We start from the raw sequence: 25832 nt of genomic DNA on the forward strand, positions 1-25832 counted from the left end.
AGTGAACTAGTTCCCCAGGAGTGGCCTAGAACGGCAGGCCCGCTGAAGGCCCAGCTCCGGGAGGCTGCACCACAGCTGGCCTAAAATATTGTGGGTGGAAAAATCCAAGGCCATAGCCGGGTGGCTACTATTCATGGCATTGAATAATTTAGATAAGAGAACACGAGTTCAAATCCCTAAAATCTCTATTCAAGTTTCAAGCCACAGTCTAAAACCTAGAGATTCTGTAACCACTGAATCGCATGCCTTCGAGATGCAAGGTCAAGAGGAAACCCAACTTAAGAGCTCAAGTCTTCACAGTGTTGAATCATGTTAGCTGAATTTACAGCCACGGCAGGTTTAAGAGACCTGAGGGCTGGAAGACAGAGCACTGATTGGATGAGGACGAGGCCCCAGGATTGGAATTAAGAAATGGGGTGGGGGGTGGAGGGGAGATAAATTGGGAGATGGGGATTGACATATACACAATACTATATATAAAATAGATAACTAATGAGGACCTACTGTATAGCACAGGGAACTCTATTCAATACTCTGTAATGGCCTATATGGGAAAAGAACCTAAAAATGAGTGGATATATGTATATGTATAAAGATTTACTATGCTGTACACCTGAAACTAACACAACATTGTAGATCAACTATACCCCAATAAAAAAAAAAGATATAGGGGCAATCTGGAGGCTCACAAGCCTCCCAGCTCTACCCCCAGGGACCCTCCCTCGTCCTCAGCAGCAGCCCGTTTTACCTGGCAACGCGGCTCCTCGCTGGCTTCAAGGCAGCATCGCTGCTTCCTTGGTTGAGGAGTCACCTTGCAAGAGAAGCCTGTGGCCCTGTTCTACCCCCGGTGGGCACAGGAAGAGAGCTTCACTGATTATGCCAGCCAGACCCTCAGGATCACGTAGCAGCCTGTTCGACTAAATCACAGCCCTCACAAGGGCCATCCAGGGCCTTGCTCCAGGCTGCCTCCTCCACCTTTCCCCCCACCGCTTCCCTGTGTCCCCACAGGCCAAGCACGACGTCCACGGTCAACCTATCTGCCAGTCCTTGGCCATCCTCTCTACATCCAATCTACCTTTCAAGAGCCAGCTCGATATCTACCTGCTCCAGGGAGCCTTCATTAGCTACTCAAATGTGTGAAATCGTCCGCCTCTGAGCCCCTGTAACCTTTATTACGTGTCCTATAAATGCGGAGTTTGCTGAATAGTACCTCAAACAGTGGCAGGAGCACAGGACTCGGACCACCTGGGTGCCAAGCTCGCACTCTACCCTTCGCTGGCCCTGTCACCTTGCGAGAGTCACTTAAGCTGTAAGGACCGACATTCCATCTTTAAAGTGGGGATAACAACACCTGCATTGTCCTTTTCACAAAGGTGAGGATCAATGCGGTGTTTCAAAGTGCTTTCTGAATTGCTTCTTTCTCTCTCTCTCTAGACACTAGAGATGCTAAGTGAAGACCTGGTTCTTACCCTGTAGGTGCTTACAGCCTGATCAAAAAAAAGGGGAGACATAGCAAAACAAAGCAAAGCAAAAACTTCATACCACACATTAGCAGATATAAACGCCACATGGGGCGTGAACACAGTAATATTACCACGTTAAGCTCAGGAGGGGAAGAAATCACTAAAAGGCCTGGACACTTGAGGAGTATTTTAGATGTAACGGGACTTGAGTTGAAGTATGGTTGTGATTTAAATAAATAGAAATAGGCAGGGAGGGTTCTAAATAGGGGGAACGATACAGACAAAGACAGAGGGAAGCAAGTGACAAGTTCAGAAGAGGAGGAGGCAGTTGGAATGACAGACCACTTGTGGGGCTCACATGACAGACGAGGTGGAAGGCAGACTGTGGAGCTCCGTGCTTCTCTTACAACCCCTGGGGTGGCCTGTGACACGAGCTCGTTCTGGGAGGACGGCTTGATGACTATTATAAACAAACAGAAACGAAAGCAGCCTTAAAGAGCGATGGCCTTGCAGGGATTGAGTGCAATCAGCAGAATCTTAGGGTCTTGCAAGTCCCAGGTGCTACCCAAGGGCCCCCTTCTGAGGGACACCATCACCATGAACTTGGATGGTTATCTGTCCAGGGCTGTTTCCTCATTTCTCTGGGCAGAGAGCCAAAAGCACTAATTACAAAACAAGCGTGTAATCTTCAGAACCCCCTTTGAGATGAATGTGATCCAGAGGCGCCTGAGCTTCTCTAATTCCAAGTTGTCCAGGGCCGCCTGGGCTGCATGTGGCTGCGGTGTCTCTGGTCTGTTCCCAGAAGCCTTAGAGCCTTAGCCTGGGGGCTTCCCAGGGGGAGAGCTTAAGAAAGAATTCTAGTTGCCACCCCAAGTCCTAATTACAGTAGCTACACTTTAACTGGCAGTAAAATTTGGTTTGAAGAATGCCATGGCTAAGAACATCAGAAAGCCTTTGATGCTTTGTTCTTGACAAATGTGGGCTTTTTGAAGAGTTCTAGTTCCGTTGACATGGTGGTGCTGGAAATACCACGGGTTTGGAGATCACACTTGTTTTAACCCGAGCACTATTCTATGTGCTACTGATCAATCACTCTAAAGGCTGCTTCATCATCCGCTCCTCCAGGTTTGTCGGGAGAACTACATAAAATAATGTACAGTCCCGAGTATGTCTATCATGCTAAGAAATGCTGCAGTCGTTTCCTGGACGACATCGATGTGTACACTGGACAATCAGGCCCTGGCAGTTGCCTGCCCCTCTCCTTCCTTTTCAAACGAGTTCCCACTTTTGGGGTATTAATTCTCTTCCACACCATCATGTATATCAAAGGAAGCAGACCTCATTCCAGACTCCAGGAAAGCAAATCCTGATTATTTTAAGCTACCCTCCTGCTAGCAGCTGGGTTAGGAATGGGCAAGTGACCCTGTTCTGACCACTGAGACGTGAGGGGAAGCTCCTGGGGAAGGATTCCTTGCTCCCAAGAGACACAAAGGACAGGCTTTCTTCTCACTGCTGCATCTGGACACACTGCCCGACAAGATACAGGCAGCTTGCCACGGGGAAGCCAGCCTGGCGGCAAAGCTGACACTAGAGACGGCAGGGAGGCCAGAAACAGCCCGCCCTCCTCTGCGAAACCGTCACATTTCCTGTTCAACGCCCTTTAGAGCTTCTGTCTGGGGGACTCATGGCCCCAAGTGTCCGGATACAGAATTTGGTAACACAAAGTGGGGACGGTGTAAGTTACCCTGAGATGTGAAACGGGCTGAGCAGAGGGGGAGGACAGGACAGTGAGGTCCCTCCACCTCAGGCCAGGAAGCCAGTGGCCCTTCCTCATGCAGCTCCAAACCACTCATTAGAATGTTACCTTTTCTGTCACAGGCTCCAGATCAAGAAAACATAATACCAGGAAAATGATTACATAAAAAAGAATCCAGGACCATTGAATTGGACATTTAAAAAAGGAAAAAAACAATCCAGGATGTTGAGTCCTGTCAGCTACTTCTTGAGGCCCTGGGTAGGTTCTTTAAAGGATGACCTTGGGTGAAGGTAGAGCAGATAATAGGCTTTGCACTAACACCATCACCTCTGGCTCTGTACCTTCATTCCCCTCGGTCTGGACAGTGCTGGATGCTGAAGCTCACTCCTGCTTAAACCCCTTCCTCTCCTGAATTCAGCAGCAGCTCTATCTTTCAGAACTAGCTGTCACTTCCTTCACAGAATCCTCTTCCTTTTTCCTCCCAAGCCTTGTCGTCCTCTGCTCTTTTCTCTCTGGACCCTATGCTGGGGTGAGCTCGGAGACCCCTACACTGATCTACCTCACCCACCACTTACACGTGACAGCTCTAAACCCTCTGCTCCCAGCCCAAACAGGTCTGCTGATGTACACACCTGTTTTCCCAATAGCCTCCAGGACAAATCTACCTGGGTTTCTCATAAGCACCCAAACTCAACATGTCAAAACCAAACCCATCACTGTTTTTATACAAACCTACCACATCCTATGTTTTCTGTCCCAATGATGGGTACCCTCACCCATCCTGAAAACAAGCCAGAAGACCAGGGGTCCCATCGGGATTCCTATCACCGACTCGCCACTCCCACTGAAGCACTAAGTCCTACTGATTCTACCTTTTAATCCTGAGAGCAGAAGTTCTCAGAATTCAGTGTGTATCAGAATCACTGTAGGGCTGGTTAAATGCCAGCTGCTGGGCTGTCTCATGGGTTCTGATCCAGTAGATGTGGGTGAAGAACAGAATGTGCAGTTCTATCAAGTTCCCAAGGGATGCTGACGCTGCTCATCTGGGGCCACACTCTGAGGACCACTCACCTAGGTCCATCCCTTCCTCACCAAACCCATTTTGCCTGTCTTGGTCCAGCCCAGTGGTTGTCATTTCTTGCAGAGATCACAACTCTGAGCCTCTTAATTGATCTGACCTTCTTAAAACATCCTCCAATCTACAACTGGAATGTTCTTCCTGAAAACAAAATCTGATGTCTTAAAATCTCACATTGACTAATAATCTTTGAGGATACCACCCAAACTCCTTCGTGTCCCGGGCCCTTTGTTACCTGGCCCTTGCTAGCCGGCTCCTACTATATACATTCTCCAGCCACACACATCTCATTTCCCCAAGCCTTTCCTACAGTGGCATACCTTTAGTGAATGCAATTTCAGGTGCTGATGTTCTGTGACATTTTAAAATTTCTCTATGCCAATATTTCAGGTTGGTCAACTACTATCACCTAGTTTTTTAAAAATCTAAAATCTGAAATATGTTTTGAGAATAATTATGTGAAAGGAAAAACTAATGCATAGTCTACAATGCACTATGATATTTTAACACTTCTATTCCAAGAATAATTTTTATTTTATTTCAAATACCTTCTAAACAAATGGATTATGACATAACATAATTTGTTTTTATATGAGTAACTCTGCATCAGAACCTCTATATACATGATAAAGTCAAAGACAGAGACAAATCAGAAATCCTAACTTTGAAACAAAAAAACTAGAACTTGCTATCAGTAGACTGCACATTCTTAAACAACTGAAAAAAGAACTCCTCTAAGTTATCAAATAAGAGGGATTATTTAAAAATTAATGAACCAAAGAAAAATATTTGGAACTAGCTTATAATTATTTTTTCTCCCAATTTACGTGGTGTAAAAACAAAACAAACTTCTACAGAAAATTGTGCACAAAAATACATTAACAACTAAATGAAATCATGGAAGCCCCATATTTTAAAGACTATACCTTATAAAAGATCTAAAAGATTTTCATTTTCATGTAGTATTTAGTTTACATTTTTGAATAATGCTTTTACTCTTTCCATCTAATCACTTTTATTCAAGTGATAATGGGTATTTAACACTTATAGATAAGGGTATGGGATTAAGAGATGCAAACTACTATGTATAAAATAGATAAGCAACAAAGATATATACAGCACAGGGAAATATAACCATTTTTAAAAACTTTAAATGGAGTATATCTATAAAAATATTAAATCACTATGTTGTACACCTGAAACTAATATAATATTGTAAATCAACTACACTTCAATAAAAAATTTTTAATAAAAATAAATAGAATATAATTAACTTTATAAGTATATTTAACAAAATCGTAAGTTTTATATAGGAATTTCTATCTTAAACTGATTACTGATAAGAAACTAAAATAAATAACATTTCTATTTTTACTGTGTATTTAAAAATTGTTTTTCTATTTGAAACACACCAACCATTTGATTTTACTGATTTTTTAGAAATTCTTAACACTTAAAAAATAAAGTACCAGCATCAATTCCTAGATCCTATTATTTTTTAAATAAGTACCAAAATACTAGTGCTGACATTTTGCCCTGGTAGTGCCGTGACCACCAACACTTCATGTTTTTCCTTCTTTCTAGAATATTCTTTTCTTCTTTAATAGCTAACGACTCACCCCGTTATTAAAAACAGCTCCAGCACCACCCGCTTTGGTGGCCCTCCGACCTCACCTCTGAGAGAGACACCCCTCCCGCCCCAGAGCAGCAGTGCGGCTCCCTCTCCGGACGCCCTCTGCCCCACACCCGAGCGGCCCACCTCCAAACACCCCACACGCATCACACCTCTTACTGTCACCTCTCCGAGTCAGGCCCACGGCTGACTGCAGACGCCCGCGACCAGGGCCCTGCCCCACATCAGGTGCTCTGAGAAGGTCTAGAGAATTCATGACTTCTCCCCAATAAATAAGTTGCTTCCTCTCTGGTTGGTAAAAGCAGATTTCCAGAAAACGTGTTCATGGCCCCTCTTGCCACCCACCCCCACAAACCCCTCTTCTGAACGACTCTGAGCGCTGTGACCTCCAAATCCAAACCATTTCCTTTCACGTGCTGTTTTGCTCTGAGTTAACCAAAAGCACCAAATGAGGCGAGGCGAGGCGAGGCCAGGCATGCCGGCGGAGCAGATGAAAGCACCCCGTCCCACCTCTGTCTTCAGGGCCCATTCTGTGAATTCTCTGCTATATGCAGACGTGTCCCTCACCCTTTCCAAGCACCCCAGCCCGATCCAACAGCACCCTTGCTTTACTCACCGGCCTGCTCGCTAAACTCCACTAGAGGCCTGACGTGGGAGAGGTTAGGGGCGGCCGCAACAATGAGGCTAGGAGTCTGCTCTCCACTCCGCTGACTGGGCTCAGACACTAGCTGGTGAACTCTCTGGGCAATGCCCTCACCTGCCATCTGCATCCCTGAAGTGCTGCATGGCAAAAATGTAAAAAACCAGATCCATGTACGGCTAAGCAACGTGGGTTTTCCCACTGGTCTCTATAAAGAACAGCTTTATTACGACATCCACCCAGCATCCCCAGGCAGTGAACTAGGTACCAGCTGCCCATCTCCACCTGCTCCTGTCTCCCCCACAACGTGGCTGGCCTACTCCGCCTCCCTCTCAGGTATTTCTGGTCTTCCGTTCTACCTGTGGGAACACAAGGTGTCTAGCTAGTGTCACTTTCTACTTGTCTTGTTATATGTCACGCTGCCTCCCTGTTCAGGCTGTGAACCCCGTGATGACAAAGGCGCACCCTGTGTCTTATACATGTGTGATTCCCCACAGCATGAAAAATCTCATTTTTGATGCATTAGTTGTCACCCTGGACAATAAGCCTCCTACTCTGCTTGGTGTGCACTGTGAACAGTTACAGAGCTTTGAAAAGAGTAAGAGGAGAAAAGGAGAAAGTCCAGAAACAGCAGGGCTGAAGGCAGGGGCCGTCACACAGTGGAACGCCAGTGCTACAATGCCTGTTTAATCGAAACCTTGTAATAAAAGTTTAAATACATAATTTTTCTTTTTTTTTTCTTTTTTTTTTTTTTATCAAAAGACCATCCCCTGCATCCCCGGCCTGCTGGGGTGGAGGAGGGGCAGTGGGGTCTGGCTACCTCCAGGGGTGGAGACACGGCAAGTCCAGCTCCAGTCGGCTTCATCTTCCTCAGAAGATGCTCTGTGAGTGAGTCCGGTCTCGGGGAGGGAGCCCCCCATGCCGCCGTCCACGGAGGCAGGAGTCTGCCCAGCATCCTGGCCGGAGGAGAGAGCTCCCTGCACCTCAGAAGACAAGGAAGAGCAGGGCCTCATGCCGGGGAAGCACGATGTTCTCCACGGTGCGGTCCATGGCGCGCACCTGCTCGGGGGAGGCAGTCAGGAAGGCCAGCGGCCCAATGCGCTGCTCTGCACATGAGTGGCACAGGTACCCACCCTTGTTTTCCTTCCTGTTGCTCTGCAGGGCGGGATGAGAAAAAGGGAGCAGGGGGAACAATTGAAGGGCAAGCGTTTCCCACCAAGAAGTGTGAACCAACCACCACCAGCACTGCCATCATGACTGATGCTTTCAGGGCCTGCGTGGCCCTGAGGCCGTACCTCCCCCAGCACAAGTGCCCAGGGTGGACTCTGCTCTATCAAATCCCCCAGAACGTATCAAGGCAAGGGATGAAGAGCCAAGAAAAACCTAACTGGGCCCCCAGGTAAATTGTCCTCACCTGAGTGTCCACACAAGCCCACCTCCCAGACTGTGGTCACCCAGCCTGGCCCCACTGGGTCCAGCGTCTGTGACACTGAGGCCCACCAGACACCTCTGGGCCTTCCTCGTGGAAGGATTGGACGAGCTTCCCCTTCACCTCCCTCACCCACAACCCAGATGGGCACAAAGACGACTGAACTAAATCCTACGGAGAGCAGAGGTCGTGGCCGAGACACGTACATAGGTGATGGGTAGCTTCCGCATGGTGAGCACGGTGTCCATGGGGATGGCGTTGCTGCACTGCCCCACGCAGCAGCGGACCACGCCTGTCTTCAAAACATTACTTGTCAGCTCTGCTTGCAAGAAATACTCCTGGGAAGGAAAGAGTGAGGACAAGAGTCACAGCAATGCCTCTGCCACTTCCTACTTGGACACCCCAACAGCTGAGGGCTGTCAACACTGTAGACCTTGCACAAGTCCCGGAATGAGAAGAGCACTGACCCCTGCATCTTCCCTCCATTTCTCTACCTTCCTCCTGCCTGTAACACCGTCTCCAAGAGAACACTCACAGCTGGACCCAGTCTAGCTGGATTCTTGCTAAAATGGCCAGTTTAAAAAGGAAAGGTTTAATGGACAAATGTGAAACTGTTGGCTATAATGATATTTCAGGATTATTTCTGGATTTTATCTTAGGCTGACCTGTGCCTGAATCATTAAGGATGACTTGTATATTCTCTTTACAGCCCAGATGAGCTTAAAAGACCTGCCCACATCAGTCCTGCCCACTACCATCTTGCAAGTCTTTGGCTGTCCTAGGGGGCAAACACTCAACCTCTCTAAACCCCAGTTTCTCCATCTGTAAAATGCACAGAAGCCAGCACCCACTTCACCCGGCTGTTGTGAGGAAGACACACAACACCGAGCGCTAAGTGCTCAGCGACTGCACACAATGGGCACCCAGATCAAATGCCAGACGGGAAATGCCATGAGAACAGGGACCACGGTCTGGTCTGCTGCTGCCCCACAGGAGGCTAACAAGGTTCTGGCATACCAGTAAGACTGCAAATACTTGCTGACAAAGTAATTATGATTTCATGTTTTTTTGGATTACAACTGGCTATTTATCCAATTTTTGCAAAATCCGTGTCCAAAGTTCTGATTTATATGGTTTTTCTCTCTTTCAGGATCTGGCTACCTGCTTTAGGAAAGAACAGAAAATAAATAAACACTAGTGTTCCCAATCTAACGGTGGGAAATGCTTTCTAAAATAAAATTAGAGATTTTCTTGGAGTCCCCTTTGCCCATCTGTCATCACAGTCCCTCCCTAGGGGAAAGCAGCATCATGAATCTGGCATGAATCCTTTCCAATCCATTCTAAACTGGCTTTACACTTAACGTATATTTCTAAGAACATAAGGTGTCATCTTATAGGTATTTATTTACGTAAGTGTTATACTGTTAGTTTGCTTCTCATCTAGCACATTTCTTTTTGTTTTTTTTGGTTTGTTTTTGTTTTTGCGGTATGTGGGCCTCTCACTGTTGTGGCCTCTCCCGTTGCGGAGCACAGGCTCTGGACGCGCAGGCTCAGCGGCCATGGCTCACGGGCCCAGCCGCTCCGCGGCATGTGGGATCTTCCTGGACCGGGGCACGAACCCGTGTCGCCTGCATCGGCAGGCGGACTCTCAACCACTGCACCACCAGGGAAGCCCTAGTACATTTCTTTTAAGTGCTGTACAGGATTCAATCATCTCACTCTCCCACATTTTATTAAGACAGTCCCTCTGTGTGGAGACTGATGTTACCAAATTATTTCCAACAACGCAGCAATGAACATCCTTGTACATGATTTCCCGCCCACACATGCATGAGGTCCTCCAGGGCTTTCTACCTTTTCTGACCCCGATCCACGCCAAGAAATCCACTCAGCACTACAATTCTACATACACACACATAAATGTATGAAAGACTGAAATCAGTTTCACAAAATAGTATGTAACCTCACATGCTGTGGACTGATTCCTCCTTTAGACTTTACTCCACTTCCCTTTTTTTTTTTTTAAAGATCATCATAACCCACTAACTAGGTTCCTAAGTCGTTAATAAATTGCAATTTACGGTTGGAAAAACACTGCTGCAGAGCAGTGGTTTTCAAACATTTTGGTCTCGGGACTCCTTTACACTAATAAACATTAAAGGCTCCAAAGAGGTATTGCTTCCATGAGTTAGAGCTACTAATGTTTACCTGATTAGAAATTTAAATTTTTGTTTTTTGGTTGTGCCGGGTCTTAGTTGCAGCTCATGGGCTCCTTAGTTGATGCATGCGAACTCTTAGTTGCGGCATGCATGTAGGATCTAGCTCCCTGACCAGGGATCGAACCCAGGCCCCCTGCATTGGGAGCCTGGAGTCTTAACCACTGTACCACCAGGGAAGTCCCAAACGTTTTAAAATGTTTATTAATTCATTTAAAACATAACATAATAAACCTATCATATGTTAACCTGTATATTTTTATGAAAAACAACTGTATTAAAAAAAACCTTAACAAGGGACTTCCCCAGCAGTCCAGTGGTTAACACTCTGCCTTTCAATGCAGGGGGCGCGGGTTCAATCCCTGGTTGGGGAACTAAGATCCCACATGCCGTGCAGTGTGGCCAAAAAAGAAAAAAAACAAAGGGTACCATGAAAACAAACCAGCTCAATAAAAGTAAATAAACAGACTGGACAGCTAATATGTCAATTAGGCGTTGTGTTCTACTGCCTGTAACACTTAAATAATGGCTCAAATAATTGCAGGGTTTTTATTAAAAAAAAAAAAAACAACTTTAACGAGAAGAGTAGCATTGCTATACATTTTTGCAAATCTCTTTCATGTCCGGCTTAAAAGAAGGCAACTGGGCTCCCATCTCTGCCTCTGGGTTCAATCTGTGGTGACGACATGCCATGTGGCCTCTGGAAAACTCCACTGTACACTTGTGAGAGCACTGAGGGAAAAGGGCAAGTAACTACCCAGTATTATGAGAAGAGCACGGAGTACACGTACAGTGTGTATTGTGAAAGGTTCCCAGAAGGTTCCTCTGACCACACTTTGAGAACCAGTGCCCACCCCCGACCATCCTGGCCAGAATCTGAAAGGACAGACTTCTTCATTCTCACCCATCAGACAATTTTAGGTTGCATTTCCCTGACCATCAAGGAGGCTGCATAAATATAAATTTTTTAACAGATTCCCTGGTCCCTGGGGCTTCCTTTGCCCATTTACCCACTAGGTTGCCTGTGTCTCAGGAATGTGCAGTTCTTTATGACTGTGTGGGTCCTCTTCCACAATCACATAAGCTCAAGGAGGGCAGAGTTATGCTTGGCTCATGCCCACGACCTCAGCACTGTGCCCAGTACAGTGCTGAGTACAGCTGCGCTTAGTAAGCACATGCAGGACGGATGGGGGAAGTGTCCCCTCCACTCCGTGACGGGCCTTTTAACTTCATGCAAAGCAGCGGCCGGCACGGTGAAGGGCACAGGCCCTGCAGACTCACCTCAGTTCACAGCCCAGTCTACCCACTTTGGGGTAGCGCACCTTTGGGCAGGTGATTCTACTCGGTGCCTCAGTTTTCTTATCAGTAAAACTGGCAAAACGACAACTGCATCACGAAAGATGGTTTTTTTTAAGGGTTAACTATATGTTAGCTGTTACTTTATCACACTGAAGCTTTACATCTCGATGCAATCAAATTTACCTGTTTTATGATTTACTATTATATGTCCTGCTTATTATTAATCTCCTCCTAAATGCCAGGCCTCCCTCGGCCCCTGCCCCTGGAGGTCAACGTCTCAAAGACAAGTAGCCATCTCTGAGGACCCTGACGCTTCTCCCAATCGACTGTAATACAGTTATCTCATCAGCTCATCACAACCCTTCTCTAACCGTCTCCTCTGAGGTGCGGTGATCGCCATTTTGCCAGTATTACAGACTAGGAAACAGAGGTACAGAGCAATGAGTAACTTGCCAAGGTCTCAGAGCGCCCACGTGGAGGACCCAGTCTGACCCGGATCTGTAGAATTGGGCCCGCAAAGCCTCTCAACAGGAGGGGATGCTGCTGTCCCTCATCCCACAAATGCGCACTGAGTGCTGACTCTGTGCAGGACCTGTTCTAAGGAGAGACCCGTGAGGGCTGGGTTCAGAATCCAAGATGCTGAGGCTGAGAAGCGTCTTTGAGCAACCAGCATAACTCCACGTCATTTAATAATTCAATAATGTAATGATCCCCTCGCTTCCTCAAAACTTAAAGAAACAAAAGGTGTTTACCTAGATTTTCTAAGGGGGTCAGAGAAAAAGGAGTCTGCCTGCCCTACTTTTGGTTACAGGGGAGACCAGGATGGCTCATCACCTTACAGGTGATAAGGTAGCAGGAAACAAGGGCTCCCTTTTGTTCTAAATCCTCACCAGGCACGACTTGCTTTCACCTTCTCCAGTGACTACCCTCCTCTCCCCCTCCAGAACCTCCAAGATCCCCCATGAGCTGAGGGTAGACTTAGCCACTTCTGAAACAGGATGCCCCCAAATTGGTTCATATTGCAGCTGCGATAAAGAAAAAGCAGAAGTCCTCACGCAAGGTCCTTCAGACTTAGAAACATCTAGTCACGCAAATGGGCAATATTTCCGGGGCTTCCTCAGAGCCCCCCACCCTGTGGGCCAAGAGATGTTTCCCAGCCCAGCCTCAGTAAGCGGGAAGTATTTCTCTAGAGTCTGTGTTCTTTTTTCCATGGAGAAAATTCATTTTCCCCATAAAATATATGCAGTGACCAACTGATAAGCTTCCAGTTAGTTTTAAAAAGCCTATTAGACTCTAATACATAACTTGTGGGACTTTAAGGTATAAAATCCATGTGATGAATTTAGCAATACCTAGAAAAATGACATATCCATTTACCCTTGACCCAGAAATTTAGATTATAGAAATGTATCCCCAAGAAGCACTGGCAAAAACAGAACATGACTTGTGCATAAGATTATGCATTGTGGCATTAGTTTTAAAACCAAAAGATTGGAAAGAACCCAATACCCATCAGTGAGGAGCTACATAAATCATGATAAATGGACACAGTGAATACTACTCAGCTGTAAAAAGGAGAAAGAGCTTTAGAAACTGATAAAGAGCCAGCATCAAAAAATCTAGAAACAATAAATGCTGGAGAGGGTGTGGAGAAAAGGGAACCCTCCTGCACTGTTGGTGGGAATGTAAATTGATACAGCCACTATGGAGAACAGTATGCAGCTCCTTTAAAAAACTAAAAACAGGGCTTCCCTGGTGGCACAGTGGTTGAGAGTCCGCCTGCTGATGCAGGGGACACAGGTTCATGCCCCGGTCTGGGAGGGTCCCACATGCCGCGGAGTGGCTGGGCCCATGGGCCATTGCCGCTGAGCCTGCGCGTCCGGAGCCTGTGCTCCGCAACAGGAGAGGCCACAGCAGTGAGAGGCCCGCGTAGCGCAAAAAAAAAAAAAAAAAAAAAAAAAAACTAAAAACAGAACTACCATATGACCCAGCAATCCTAGTACTGGGTATATAGCCCTGAGAAAACCATAATTCAAAAAGATAACATGTACCACAATGTTCATTGCAGCACTATTTACAATAGCCAGGACATGGAAACAACCTAAATGTCCATCGACAGACGAATGGATAAAGAAGATGTGGCATGTATATACAATGGAATATTACTCAGCCGTAAAAAGGAACGAAAATGGGTTATTTGTAGTGAGGTGGATGGACCAAGAGTCTGTCATACAGAGTGAAGTAAGTCAGAAAGAGAAAAACAAATACCGTATGCTAACACATATATATGGAATCTAGAAAAATGGTACTGATTAACCTAGTGGTAGGGCAGGAATAAAGATGCAGACGTTGAGAACAGATTGAGGACCCAGGGGGGAAGGGGAAGCTGGGATGCAGTCAGCGAGTAGCACTGACATACATACACTACCAAATGTAAAATGGATGGCTGGTGTGAAGCTGCTGCACAGCTCATGGAGATCAGCTCGGTGCTTTGTGATGACCTAGAGGGGTGGGATAAGGAGGGTGGGAGGGAGACGCAAGAGGGAGGGGATATGGGGATATGTGTGTGCATATAGCTGATTCACTTTGTTATACAGCAGAAACTAACACAACATTGTGAAGCAATTATACCCCAGTAAAGATTTATTAAAAAATGTATTAAAAAAAAGGAACTGATAAAGAGTGATTTCCATGTCTATTTCTCAGTGACAAAGTGAGGTACAGAATATTACAGAATGCTACTTTCTGTGAAAAAGGAGAACAGAAGAATATATATACACATCTGCCAATATTTGCAAAAAGAAATACTGAAGGATAAATCAAAAACTAATTTTTAAAAACTAGCTATCGGGACTTCCCTGGTTGGCACAGTGGTTAAGAATCCACCTGCCAATGCAGGGGACACGGCTTCAATCCCTGGTCTGGGAAGATCCCACATGCCACAGGGCAACTAAGCCCGTGTGCCACAACTACTGAGCCTGTGCCCTAGGGCCCGCATGCCGCAACTACTGAAGCCCACGTGCTCTAGGGCCCACATGCCACAACTACTGAGTCCGCGTGCTGCAACCACTGAAGCCTGCGCGCCTAGAGCCCTTGCTCCACAACAAGAGAAGCCACTGCGATGAGAAGCCTGCGCACCACAATGAATAGCAGCCCCCGCTCGCCGCAACTAGAGAAAGCCCGTGCACAGCAACGAAGACCCAACGCAGCCAAAAATTTAAAAATAAATAAAAACTAGCTATCAACAATGGAGGGAGAGAAAGTCTGCAGGAGACAGGGAGGGAATGAGACTTCTCGGGGATACATGTGTTACAAAGTTTTCACTTTGAAAACGTAAATTTTATACATTCAAAAAAGATAATCAAACAGGAAAGCAATTCTTTCAGGAAGTGTAGACAAAGAAACATATCTGCCTACAATTAAACTGGTGATCATACCACACAAAGAGAGACTCATCTCAGGCACCTTCAGAACATGCTCTTCTGACTGCACATCCTCAGTGGAATGTGGGGAAACAGAGCTGGTAGGAAATCTTAAATTCCATACAGTATTCTGCCAACAGTAATACTGGTATTACATTAAAACTTTTATACACAGAATAGCGTAAATAAGTAAGTAATAAATACTGTTCGGAACCAAGATTTTCAGTGTAAGAGAAAATATTCAAGCATTTAAAAGAAGTAAAAATCCTTAAAGGTTAAATCTGATTGGGCTGGAAAACCACAAGTGATGAGGTTTACAAATGTAATTGGCCACCGGCTCCGACAGTGCGGACACAGAGCAGCCTCACGAAAGGGGAGCAGAAGGACAGCAGGTGAAGAAAAGGTTTTCACTGTCTGTGGTGCACACTCGGCAAAAAACTCTGAGGAAAAGTGAGAAAGTGCTTGTGGTCACAGCTGGGGCAGTGGCTACTCCCGGGGGTGGGGGTGGGGTGGGGGTGCTGGCTGTGAGGCCACCAGGAAGGCAGTGGGGACAGCTGGCAGACACACTCTCCTGACCTGGGTGGACGCCCACCTCACCCCTAGTTGCACCGCCCGTGTGTTTTATACATTTGTGTCACGTTTAACAACAAGAAGTTTAAATTAAAAATTGCGATTGGAATTATCAGTATGATAATAATCAGAACTGTTGATTTTTCTTTTCAAAAATACGGATTTCCTAGCCCTGTCTACTAAAAAGGTAAACAGTCTGAGCATCACTAAGAGGGAGAGAATCTGAAATCACTGCCTCCTGATGGGATGCAACACAAAGCAAAGCCCCCTGCCCACCCCACCCCCCATGGAGGATTCTGGCCAGAACAGTTAGACCCAAATCCAGTCATGCCCCTGCAGTGACTTCCAGTGATGGGGAGCCCAGGGAGGGGGACAGCAGAACAAACCCAGAACGGGAGACGTTCTGGGGGACAACCAACTCGGTTTCCACAAAAAGACAGGAGCGTCAGAAAGGACGCAGGGGGTCCTGGGCTGCTCTAAATTAAGAAGCTTAAAAGACCTTATAACCAAACATGCGTTTGGGCCCTAATTTGAACAAATCAACTGTAAAAGACATTTCTGAGATAATCATAAAAGTATGACTGCAGAATGGGTAGTAGAGCCCATAAGGAATCACCATAAATTTTATAAGATATAAAATGGGACCGTGGTTACGAGAGAAAGGTACAGGGCGTTTTAGAGATGTGGACTCCAAATATACACATGGGTGATTTGTACACGGAAATTCGATATACCATTTTCTCAACTTTAAAACGTCTCAAAATTTTCCTTATGTAGCCCATGTTGTGAAGTATCACTGCTCTACAAGACCTCCATTAAAAGTCACAGATGAGGGCTTCCCTGGTGGCACAGTGGTTGAGAGTCCGCCTGCCGATGCAAGGGACACGGCTTCGTGGCCCGGTCCGGGAAGATCCCACATGCCGCGGAGCAGCTGGGCCTGTGACGCATGGCCGCTGAGCCTGTGCGTCCAGAGCCTGTGCTCCACAGTGGGAGGGGCCGCGACAGTGGAAGGCCCACATACCGCAAAAAAAAAACCCAAAAAGTCACGGATGTGACAATCTGCTTTTGTTACAGATCTAACCACTACCATAACACAGGTTCTACAAGAAAACCATACTACAGGTTCTAAAAAAAATTACTTATGATCAAAGTTTATGCAAAAACTCACACAGTAGGTACAGATTATTTGTACATAAAAATTACTCTCCTACTTCACTCCCTAGGGCACTGGTTTTAGAGGTTAAAAAAAGCCATGCTTATCTCTACACTAGGAGTCAGCAAACTGCAACCAGGGGCCAAATCCAGACCAGCATCTGCTGCTGTCAATAAAGTTTTATTGGGACGTGGCCCACCGTTTGTTAACAGATGGCCCACAGCTCTCTTTGCTGTGGTGGCAGAGTTGAGAAGACGCAGCAGAAACTGCAGGCCTGCAAAGCCTCAGATATTTACCGTCTGGCCCTTGACAGAAAGAGATGGCAGCACTCTGCTCTAAGTCATCTCTGGAAACCCCACTGGGTGACCCAGGTGCCACCAAGGGTGCAGCCAAAGAAAAAGGCTTACAGTTCTAAGCGCTGACACATTAGCTGTTACACACAGCGAGGCCCAGGCGAAGCAAAGCTGCTGGGGAAGCATGCAGCTGACTTCAAATTCCAGAAACATTCTATGGCCAAACAGGCCTGTCTTAGAGAGGCATGGAAGACAAGTGCCAGAGAGGGTTCAGAGAAAAGTGCAATAAAAATGCAAGGTCATCAGTCTCACACAGGAAGCTTTTGCTGCCACGACAGGTCATACAGCATATTCATCTGCAATTTCTCCCTTTAAGCGCTGACACACTCTTCCTCAAGAATGTGAAGAGAAATGCTATTTGCTAACTTGTTTACCATCTCTCTCTTGTCCTAGAGCTCAGGCTCTGTGAGGGGAGGAATTTCTCCAGCCCACTATCACACCCCAGGGCCTAGACACGCACTTGGAACACATCAGACACTCAACAGATATTCGATTATGAGCATCAGGGTTCTGTGTTACCACCACTTACCAACTCTGAGACTGTGGACACCACTTACTAGAAAGGACCACTGCCCCCCATCTCCCCCAGCCCAGGCCCCAAGCCGTGAGCAGCAAAGCTGAGATTCCGCGGCTCCCAGTGTTCTCACCTCTGAGAGAACACGCACTACAGCACTTGGACTAAATCCTCCTACTGTACAAAACCTCACACGTTTGGGAGACGGCTAAGGAAAAAAGAGTATTTATAGGGACTTCCCTGGCGATCTGGTGGTTAAGACTTCCAATGCAGGGTTCAATCCCTCGTCAGGGAACTAAGATCCTGCAAGCCATGCAGCACAGCCAAAAGGAAAAAAAAAAAAAAGAATATTTACAGTCTCTTTTACATGTAAGTTTTATGTTTCAGGCTTAAGAATCTTTGCTTCAGGGAAAGACAGACGAAGTAGTAACCATTAGCTCAAATTTCTGTTCTAGTTTCAACCCAACAGCGTTGAAAAAACTGAACAGCTTATCCTCTAGACCCTGAAAGGCAGAAAAGACGTGGAAATGAGGGGGTGGGGGAGGGGGCTGGTCTGTGAGGGGTAAAGAGGGAGGGCTGACACTTTCCTGCTTCTCACCAGTGACAAGGACAGGTGCCTGAACATGCGCTCTCCCTGGCAGGACACATTCTGTCCAAGTCTGGAGTCCACCAGTCCAAAAGGGACCAGGGAGAAGAAGGAGGGCGTGCAGACCCAGAGGACATTCCTGCTGTTCTTCCCGAAGAGTGCTGAGCGCTAACCGAGCAGGGAGAACTCACCAAAGACGTGAGCGCAGTTAGTGTTTTAAAAAGAACTTTTAAAACTGACTCAGGAAAGAACGTAGAAAAGAACCCAGGTTTTTGTTTCTGTGGTTAGGAAGGACCCTCCCCCACTGGCAATCGGCCTCCAAGCACCCAAGAAAGAGAAGCCCCTCTCTTCTGATGCAGACCCCCAACCAAAAGCCTCGAAGGCCCCGGGTTGGCTGATCCCTTATTCAAACCGGTAAAATCCGGACGTTGTTAAATTAACTCGTGCTGTCCTCTTACCCCAGCCAAAGTCAAGATGTTCTCCAGTGACCTGGTCATGATGAGACGCTTCCTGGCGCGAGTTACTGCTACATACAGTAAATTCCACTCGTCCTCAGAAAATGACTCTGAAGAAAGCAAAGGGGAAAAAAATATCAACACAGAAGCCTGCTTACAGAAATTTATATTCTTATCTAAACGTTTACTATTCGGGTCTTCCCTGGTGGCGCAGTGGTTAAGAATCTGCCTGCCAATGCAGGGGACACGGGTTTGATCCCTGGTCTGGGAAGATCCCACATGCCGTGGAGCAACTAAGCCCATGCGCCACACCTACTGAACCTGAGCTCAAGAGCCTGAAAGCCATAACTACTGAAGCCCATGCACCACAACTACTGAGCCTGTGCTCGAGAGCCCACAAGCCACAATTACTGAACCCATGCACAACTACTGAAGTCCATGCATCCTAGAGCCCGCGCCACAACTACTGAGCCCACATGCCTCAACTACTGAAGCCCACGTGCTCTAGGACTCACATGCCGCAACTACTGAGCCCACGTGCTGCAACTACTGAAGCCCACACGCCCTAGAGCCTGTGCCGCAATTACTGAGCCCACGTGCTGCAACTACTGAAGCCTGTGCGCCTAGAGCCCGTGCTCCGCAACAAGAGAAGCCACTGCAATGAGAAGCCCATGCACCACAACAAAGAGCAGCCCCTGCTCACCGCAACTAGAGAAAGCCCATGTGCAAAGCGCGCGTGCAGCAACGAAGACCCAACACAGCCAAAAAAAAAAGTTTACTACTCCCCATCGCCCCAAAAAACCCTCAGGATTTGCTGGCTTTATAAGCAAAATTTTCCTACAAACACCAACTCCGAAAAGAAACAAAACTCTAACAGACTAGGGGCACAGAACACCCACATTTTGACTCCATGACTAACAGAGAGCTTTTGTTTGTCTGTTTGTGGGAAAACTTCAAATGGTTTTATTATAAGACTTAAAACCAAAACAACAACACTGGGCTTCCCTGGTGGCGCAAGTGGTTGAGAGTCCGCCTGCCAATGCAGGGGACACGGGTTCATGCCCTGGTCCGGGAAGATCGCACATGCCGCGGAGCGGCTGGGCCCGTGAGCCATGGCCGCTGAGCCTGCGCGTCCGGAGCCTGTGCTCCGCAACGGGAGAGGCCACAACAGTGAGAGGCCCACGTACCACAAAAAAAAAAAAAAAAAAAAAAACAAAAAAAAAACAGCACTGATGCTTAGATGCTTAGAGTTTAACAGGTAGCCTTGAGTATCAACTGATACAAAAGCAGACAAATGATAGAGTGCTTACACTAATGCCTTGTATGATTTTCGGGCCTCTTTAATAAAAAGGAGAATTAATTAAAGAAAAACACCTTGGCGAGCAGGTAAACTGTTTTAGAGCTTCTGTCTGATGGGGAAAAACCCACAGCTGAAGAGCCGGTGCAGGTTAAACAGGATGCAATAAACACAGCTGCCCTCCGAGCAGCCCTGAGGGAGGTGGACCCTGGAGGCTCAGTTTTTCTAAACACACAGTCTAAAAACAACAAATTTAGGAGCAGGAGGATTTTCTTGTTCTAGAAGGATCCTTCCAAGGAGCCACACCGTGCAAGAAAAAGCAAGGCAGCCCTGCAGTGAGGCGTCAGCGGTCTCCTTACCGACTCTGAAGTGGGGCAGCTGAGCGAGGTTGTGCCTAGCACAAGGCACTTTCACGAAATCATCTAGGACATGCACAGTGTCAAACTCCAGGCCTTTGGCCTTGTGCACAGTGCCCAAGATGTACTCTGGAACAGAAACACAGCGGACGGGCAGATGAGGGGGTGACTGGGAAAGAAAGGAAAGAGGTGAAAAGCTTACACTTCCCACCACTCCCAAAATGCTAATTACGTTTTCTTGCCTGGGTGCGGCTCTGCAGAAAAAGGGGGAAAGAGGAAACCTCAGTCAGAATAAAAAAGGGAGAGACAAAAAAAAGACGAGGGGAAAGTAGAAATTCGTTGCAGGTGTTGCGAACACGGCCGAGTTCCAGTCCAGAGCTCATGGCGGCTGCCCACCGCCTGCTTCCTACGCACGAGGGGACAGAGGCCCAGAAGAGGCTGGGGGTTTGCCAAGGGTCAGCCGGTAGCAGAGATGGGACTCGGGAGCCCCTTCTACGGGCTGGAAGTAGAACAGAAATAAAGGGGCCACAGGAGAACAGCAGCCTTGTTCCACTGACACAGCCGCCCCTAGTCACCCATGATGTCCACGCTGGCAAGAGGCACCAGAGGTGGGCTGCCCCCGCCCCCAGGGGGAAGTGAAGAGCCCCCGTGTCCCTCACCTGCAAAGTCCAAGTCCTCTATGTGGCATCTCTCTATCCTTTCCACCAGCTCTGGAATCCGGATGTTGTACTTCTCCACGACCGCAATCTTGGCTTCCAGCTCCTTGTCCTCGGCCGCAGTCACATACCGCTTGAAGCCACTGAAGCCCTCTCTGTGCATCCACCTTCTGATGAACCTGTCTTTAATGACGAGGTTTCCTAGAGGGAACAGGCGTAGGGGTCAAGGTGACACAGGCTGCACCGACGTGCACTCCTCACTGACCACATGATAAACGAATGGTCTCAGAGCTGGAGACCCAGGTCCAGGCTCGACGGCATCACTAACCTGCCGTGGGTGCCTGGGCAAGTCAGCGCAGTGACCTGTGCCATAGCCCCTCCAGCTCCAAACTCAGGGTCAAGAGCCCTGCTGACATCCTTGTCTGCTTCTCAGGGATTCGAAATTGTGCAGTAATGAAAAAACGAAAGCGCTACAGAAAATTAGAAAGGATCACATGGGGCCCATGCAGAAGTCTCGGTGTGTGAGGTCACCCGGGCAGACAGAAAGATGGTGGGGAAGACGGCCTAGGGGCCAGCGTGACAGAGAAACTTAGACTCCTGAGAAAAGGGTCTGGAAAGAGCCATCGGTGCCTCTGAAAACAGGAGGTCTCTGGCATCCCACCGCTGATGAGAAGAAGCCACACTGGCTCCTCCAGAGCAAACGGGAACTGACTCAGAACCTGCCCGCCCTCCTCCACCCCGCCACTGTGTGCCTGCGTCCACCCCACGCAGCAAGGAGGACACTCACGTCTCTTCCGTTCTTCCTCCGGCTGAAGAAGCGTCCAAATATCAATGATTCTGTCCAATCCAAATGATTTAATCCCCTGAAAAAGTTTTTCGGTGGGAATTTTTTGGTGTTTTGTTGTTTTTAATTTTGTTTTATTTTTGTTACTGTTGTTAACAGGACAAAGTAAAGCAAATGTAGAGGTGGGATTTTGAAATGAGACGCTTTTTTTGGAAACAGATCTCAAATTGCACCCAAAGCATAAAGACATCGAGTGGGAACCTTCATTACGCACAAAAGCAGAGGTTACAATGCAGCCTGCAAACTCGGGATGACCCAGTGCTAAGCTCTGGCTGCTCCCTCAGACTTCTCCTATGTTTAAAAAAAAGGCAAGAACTAGCTGCATGTTGCTTTCATGTCAAAGAAGGCAATTTAAATCATCTACCTTCCACGAATATAAAACAGCTGCAGCAAAGAAGACAGATGAGACCTGAATACTGAGTGTGGAGCACAAACACTCGCCGCTGTTCCTTCTGAGGAAAGAACTAGACTGTCTACAGGTACTGGATCTGTTAAAAGGTCAGCTCCTGGAGGAGAGGGCCTGACCCTCCCAGTTCAGCCCACCTCTACTGGGAAGCGTGTACTGAGCGCTGACTGGGGCCCAGGACAAAGGCTCCACACTCCAAGGGTTTAGATCATTTGGGGAAGGGACACATAAAACATTAACATCAAACTGAGACCAAAATAAGACAGTACAGATTATAACGTAACCAGAAGTGATCAAGCGGGATGACACATGTGGGAGTGAGACAGGGGAGAGGACAAGCTCACATCCTGCCTGGCGTGGAAGATGCTCCAACAGTACCATTTCCTTACAATAACAAAGATGGCTAAACTATGCTACATCCACTGAGAAAGTATTGTAAAGTCACTCAAATAGCAACATGGGAGAAAATATGCTCGTGGGTGGAGTAAAAAACACATACTCTTTTTTGTACACTCTAAATGCAATTGTGTAAAAATACACAACTATAAGGCCAAAGACATAAATAATTAGCAAAAATGAGAATTTTTACATAAAACACTGAGATTAAGGGTGATTTTTTTCCTTTTAATTTCCAAAACTTCTGTAACTTGGTTACATAATCTTTATAAATTAAAAAAAGGAGCATCAGAAATTTTTTATTTTGATTCACTTACTGTATGTACTGAGGGTCTACACATAGTAGGCCCTAGAAAATATTTTTTTCATACATGAACGGGTGAATGTCTCTTAGACATAAAACTCTTGCTTCCAAGAGTTAAAAACGCCGTACACATGTCACTCAACCCTCCTAGCTTCCCTGTGAAACAGGCAGTGTCACTGTGTCAGAGACAGAGGGGCTGAGTCGCCTGCCACAAGCCACACACAGTTAGTGAAGAAGCAGAGCTAGAACCAGTGTCCACTCTGCATCTGGAGCCCCGGGCACCTCCCAGCTGTGCCCTCACCTCGCTTGTCTTACACGACTGATCATCACACCTCAGGACACTCACAGGCAGCTGGCAGCCCCGCATGCACACAGGTTAGAAGGGCATTCTTTTTTTTTTTTTTAATATCGGAGGAAAAGGTCCACAGTCCTTGCTGGGCCAGACTTTACAGGACTCGCTGGACCAGAATGGCCAGGGGGAAGGACTTCACAGCGCAGGCTCGGGAACAGTCACAAACCCAAATGCCTGTGTGCAGAGTAAGCCTGGACATGTGGGCCGTTTTCAATGGCTCTGTGTGTCGGCAATGTTTCCGGGCGAAAGCAGAGAACAGAAACGCACTCCTACCCCTATCAGGTGGATCCGGGCAGGCACTTCTCCTTCCGTCACCCGGACGGCCTCATCAAACACGTTGGCGTTGGTCCGGGACAGCAGGGCCACCTGCCCCTTCGTGTCACCTCGAATGCCACCTTTTGGGAGAGAGCACAAACTCTAGAGCAAATCCAGATAAAGAGGGAAGCTAATCTGTGTAACAAATACATGTAACTGAAAGCCTTACTCTGATGGTTGCCTCCAACCAAAGTCTTTTTTCTTACTCGCTTGCAGACATCCAAGATTGTAGCTCCCACATAGGCAATTTCCACACCAAACCTAAAACTCTGTGGGAGAACAACACAATGAAAGGAGTTAACACCTCCTGAAGAACGTGAGCACATTGCTACCACCGCCAAGGCCTGGCCTCACCAAACCCCACTGAGCATCTCTGACTTGCCCGACCTGGAATGGGTACTTGGAAATTCCCTACTGTAAACTGACTTACACAGAACAGGAGCTTGGCAAGCAAAGAATCACCATTCTAAGTTTTCAGAATAGCATTTTCTATCTTGAAACCTGAGAGTTACCTGCTTTTCTTTATCTCTTGCCCCCAAATCCAAACCTTGACAATCTTCCACCATGTTTTCTACAGTCGTTTTCTTACCACTGCTCCCAGCGCAGCTCAGAGACCCCTACCTCATGCCTCCCCAACTTGGCCTCTTTCCCTCTGCCACTTGAATCTTTCCCTCATGTGTTCATCAAGCCCCGTGCCTCGCCACAAAAAGGACGAGCACTCTACGAAGAAAAGGTGACGTGTGGACTTTCAGGACTCCTGCAGCCTGGACAGCCTTAAGCCCCTTCGTTCCCCGAGACCAGCAGCAAACTTTTCTTTTAAGCAAATCTACCATTCTTTCCAAACTGCCTCTAACAAAGAAGCGTATATTATACAGAAAATTAAGGGAGGAAGGGGGTCTCTCCCTGCCCCCTGAGGCTCCCTCAACATCGATTCAAACTCTACATAACCGGCCACGGGACTAATCACCATTTCCTGAGCGTTCCCTGCCCTCCCCCTGCCGTGCTGCATGGCAGTAACTTCAAAACGCAGCCCAACACACTAATCCCTTGACCACTGTAGCTGGAAAGACACCATTCTTGCCCAAACTCGTGGTATTTATTGCCTTTTTCCATTCACTTATAACTTAAGGTAATGAAGTATTATGTACTTTGGTGAATATCAATAACACAGCCTAAGGAAAGCAAGACTTTCAACAAACAGTACTTTGTTGCTATAGAACTATTCTAAGTGAGCCATAACTCAAATTATAAAGATCCACGAGTCCATATTGACACAAATAAATAAATGAATAAATAAATGGAAGAGAAGACACAAAATCTCCTTTGCAGAAGAATTCCAAATAATCTATGTAGACACTCCAACTCTTGTTCCCGAGTGAGCACTGAGGGCAGTGACTTCCTTCCAAGGCACACAGTGTGGAGGGGTGGCGGGGGGAGTCACTTCACGGTGAAGGCAACTGCCAAGCACCACTTCAGCCAGGGGACCAAGACAACATCATCAGTTATAAATCATGTTGAAGGGGGCCTTCCCTGGTGGCGCAGTGGGTAAGACTACACACTCCCAAGGCAGGGGGCCCAGGTTCGATCCCTGGTTGGGGAACTAGATCCCACATGCATGCCCCAACTGAGAGTTCACATGCCACAACTAAGGAGCCCGCCTGCCGTAACTAAGACCCAGTGCAACCAAATAAATAAATAAATATTTTTCAAATAAATAAATAAATAAATAAACCATGTTGACAGTACGGGCCCCCAATACCTTGTAATGAAAATGGCAATTTTTCTTCCAAGGCCTTCCTCCCAAAACATCAGTGCAACCACCAGACAAACACCAACAGAGGGGTATCCGACAGAACACCTAACCAGTCCTCTTCAAGGTCCAAAAAAAAGACAAGCGTGAGAAACCACAGAGCACAGCCAATAGGAGCCTAAGAAGACTTGACAACTGAATGCAGATAGGGTCACCTGAATAAGATCCTGGAATAGAAAAAGGACATTTGGTAAAAAACCAAGGAAATCTGAATAAACGATGGACTTTAGTTTATAATAATGTATCCACGGTAGTTCATTAACTGTAGCAAATGTACCACACGAATATAAGACGTGAATAATAAAGGAAACTGAATGTAGGATGTGTAAGAACTTTCCATACTATCTTCTCAACTCTTCTATATATCTGAAACTAAAAAACGTCTATTAAAAAAAATTCCTCTGGGTTGACGCCACCCTAAGTCACTACAGCAAACAAGGGAAACTCCAGGAAATAAGGTCACTGAGTGGGCTACAGGGCCTCCTAGAAAAGAACAGAACACAGTTTAGATGACGCTGGCACTTTCGCT

The 25832-nt window shown here is 46.9% G+C and overlaps 1 protein-coding gene across 6 annotated transcripts in view; it reads right to left on the minus strand.

Moving 5' to 3' along the window:
* Positions 1–4807: 4807 nt before the first annotated feature.
* FBH1 (F-box DNA helicase 1) overlaps positions 4808–25832 on the minus strand; it is a 47572-nt gene continuing 26547 nt past the window's right edge. For 4 of the 6 annotated variants that reach the window (XM_033409166.2, XM_033409167.2, XM_049705358.1 and 1 more), the window contains 8 exons: positions 23663–23762; positions 23452–23573; positions 21664–21739; positions 20880–21077; positions 20224–20349; positions 18571–18677; positions 8206–8337; positions 7237–7725 (listed from right to left, as the gene is read on the minus strand). In XM_033409166.2, the coding sequence (XP_033265057.1) occupies positions 7555–7725; positions 8206–8337; positions 18571–18677; positions 20224–20349; positions 20880–21077; positions 21664–21739; positions 23452–23573; positions 23663–23762 (1032 nt within the window). In that variant the 3' untranslated portion in view covers positions 7237–7554. Of the gene's footprint in view, positions 6711–7236; positions 7726–8205; positions 8338–18570; positions 18678–20223; positions 20390–20879; positions 21078–21663; positions 21740–23451; positions 23574–23662; positions 23763–25832 lie in introns of those variants that run through there. The other 2 variants (XR_007475273.1, XM_049705359.1) reach the window with 2 other exon arrangements.

This window comes from Orcinus orca, chromosome 2 (assembly GCF_937001465.1).
Source record: "Orcinus orca chromosome 2, mOrcOrc1.1, whole genome shotgun sequence".
NCBI classification, from domain to species: Eukaryota; Metazoa; Chordata; class Mammalia; order Artiodactyla; family Delphinidae; genus Orcinus; species Orcinus orca.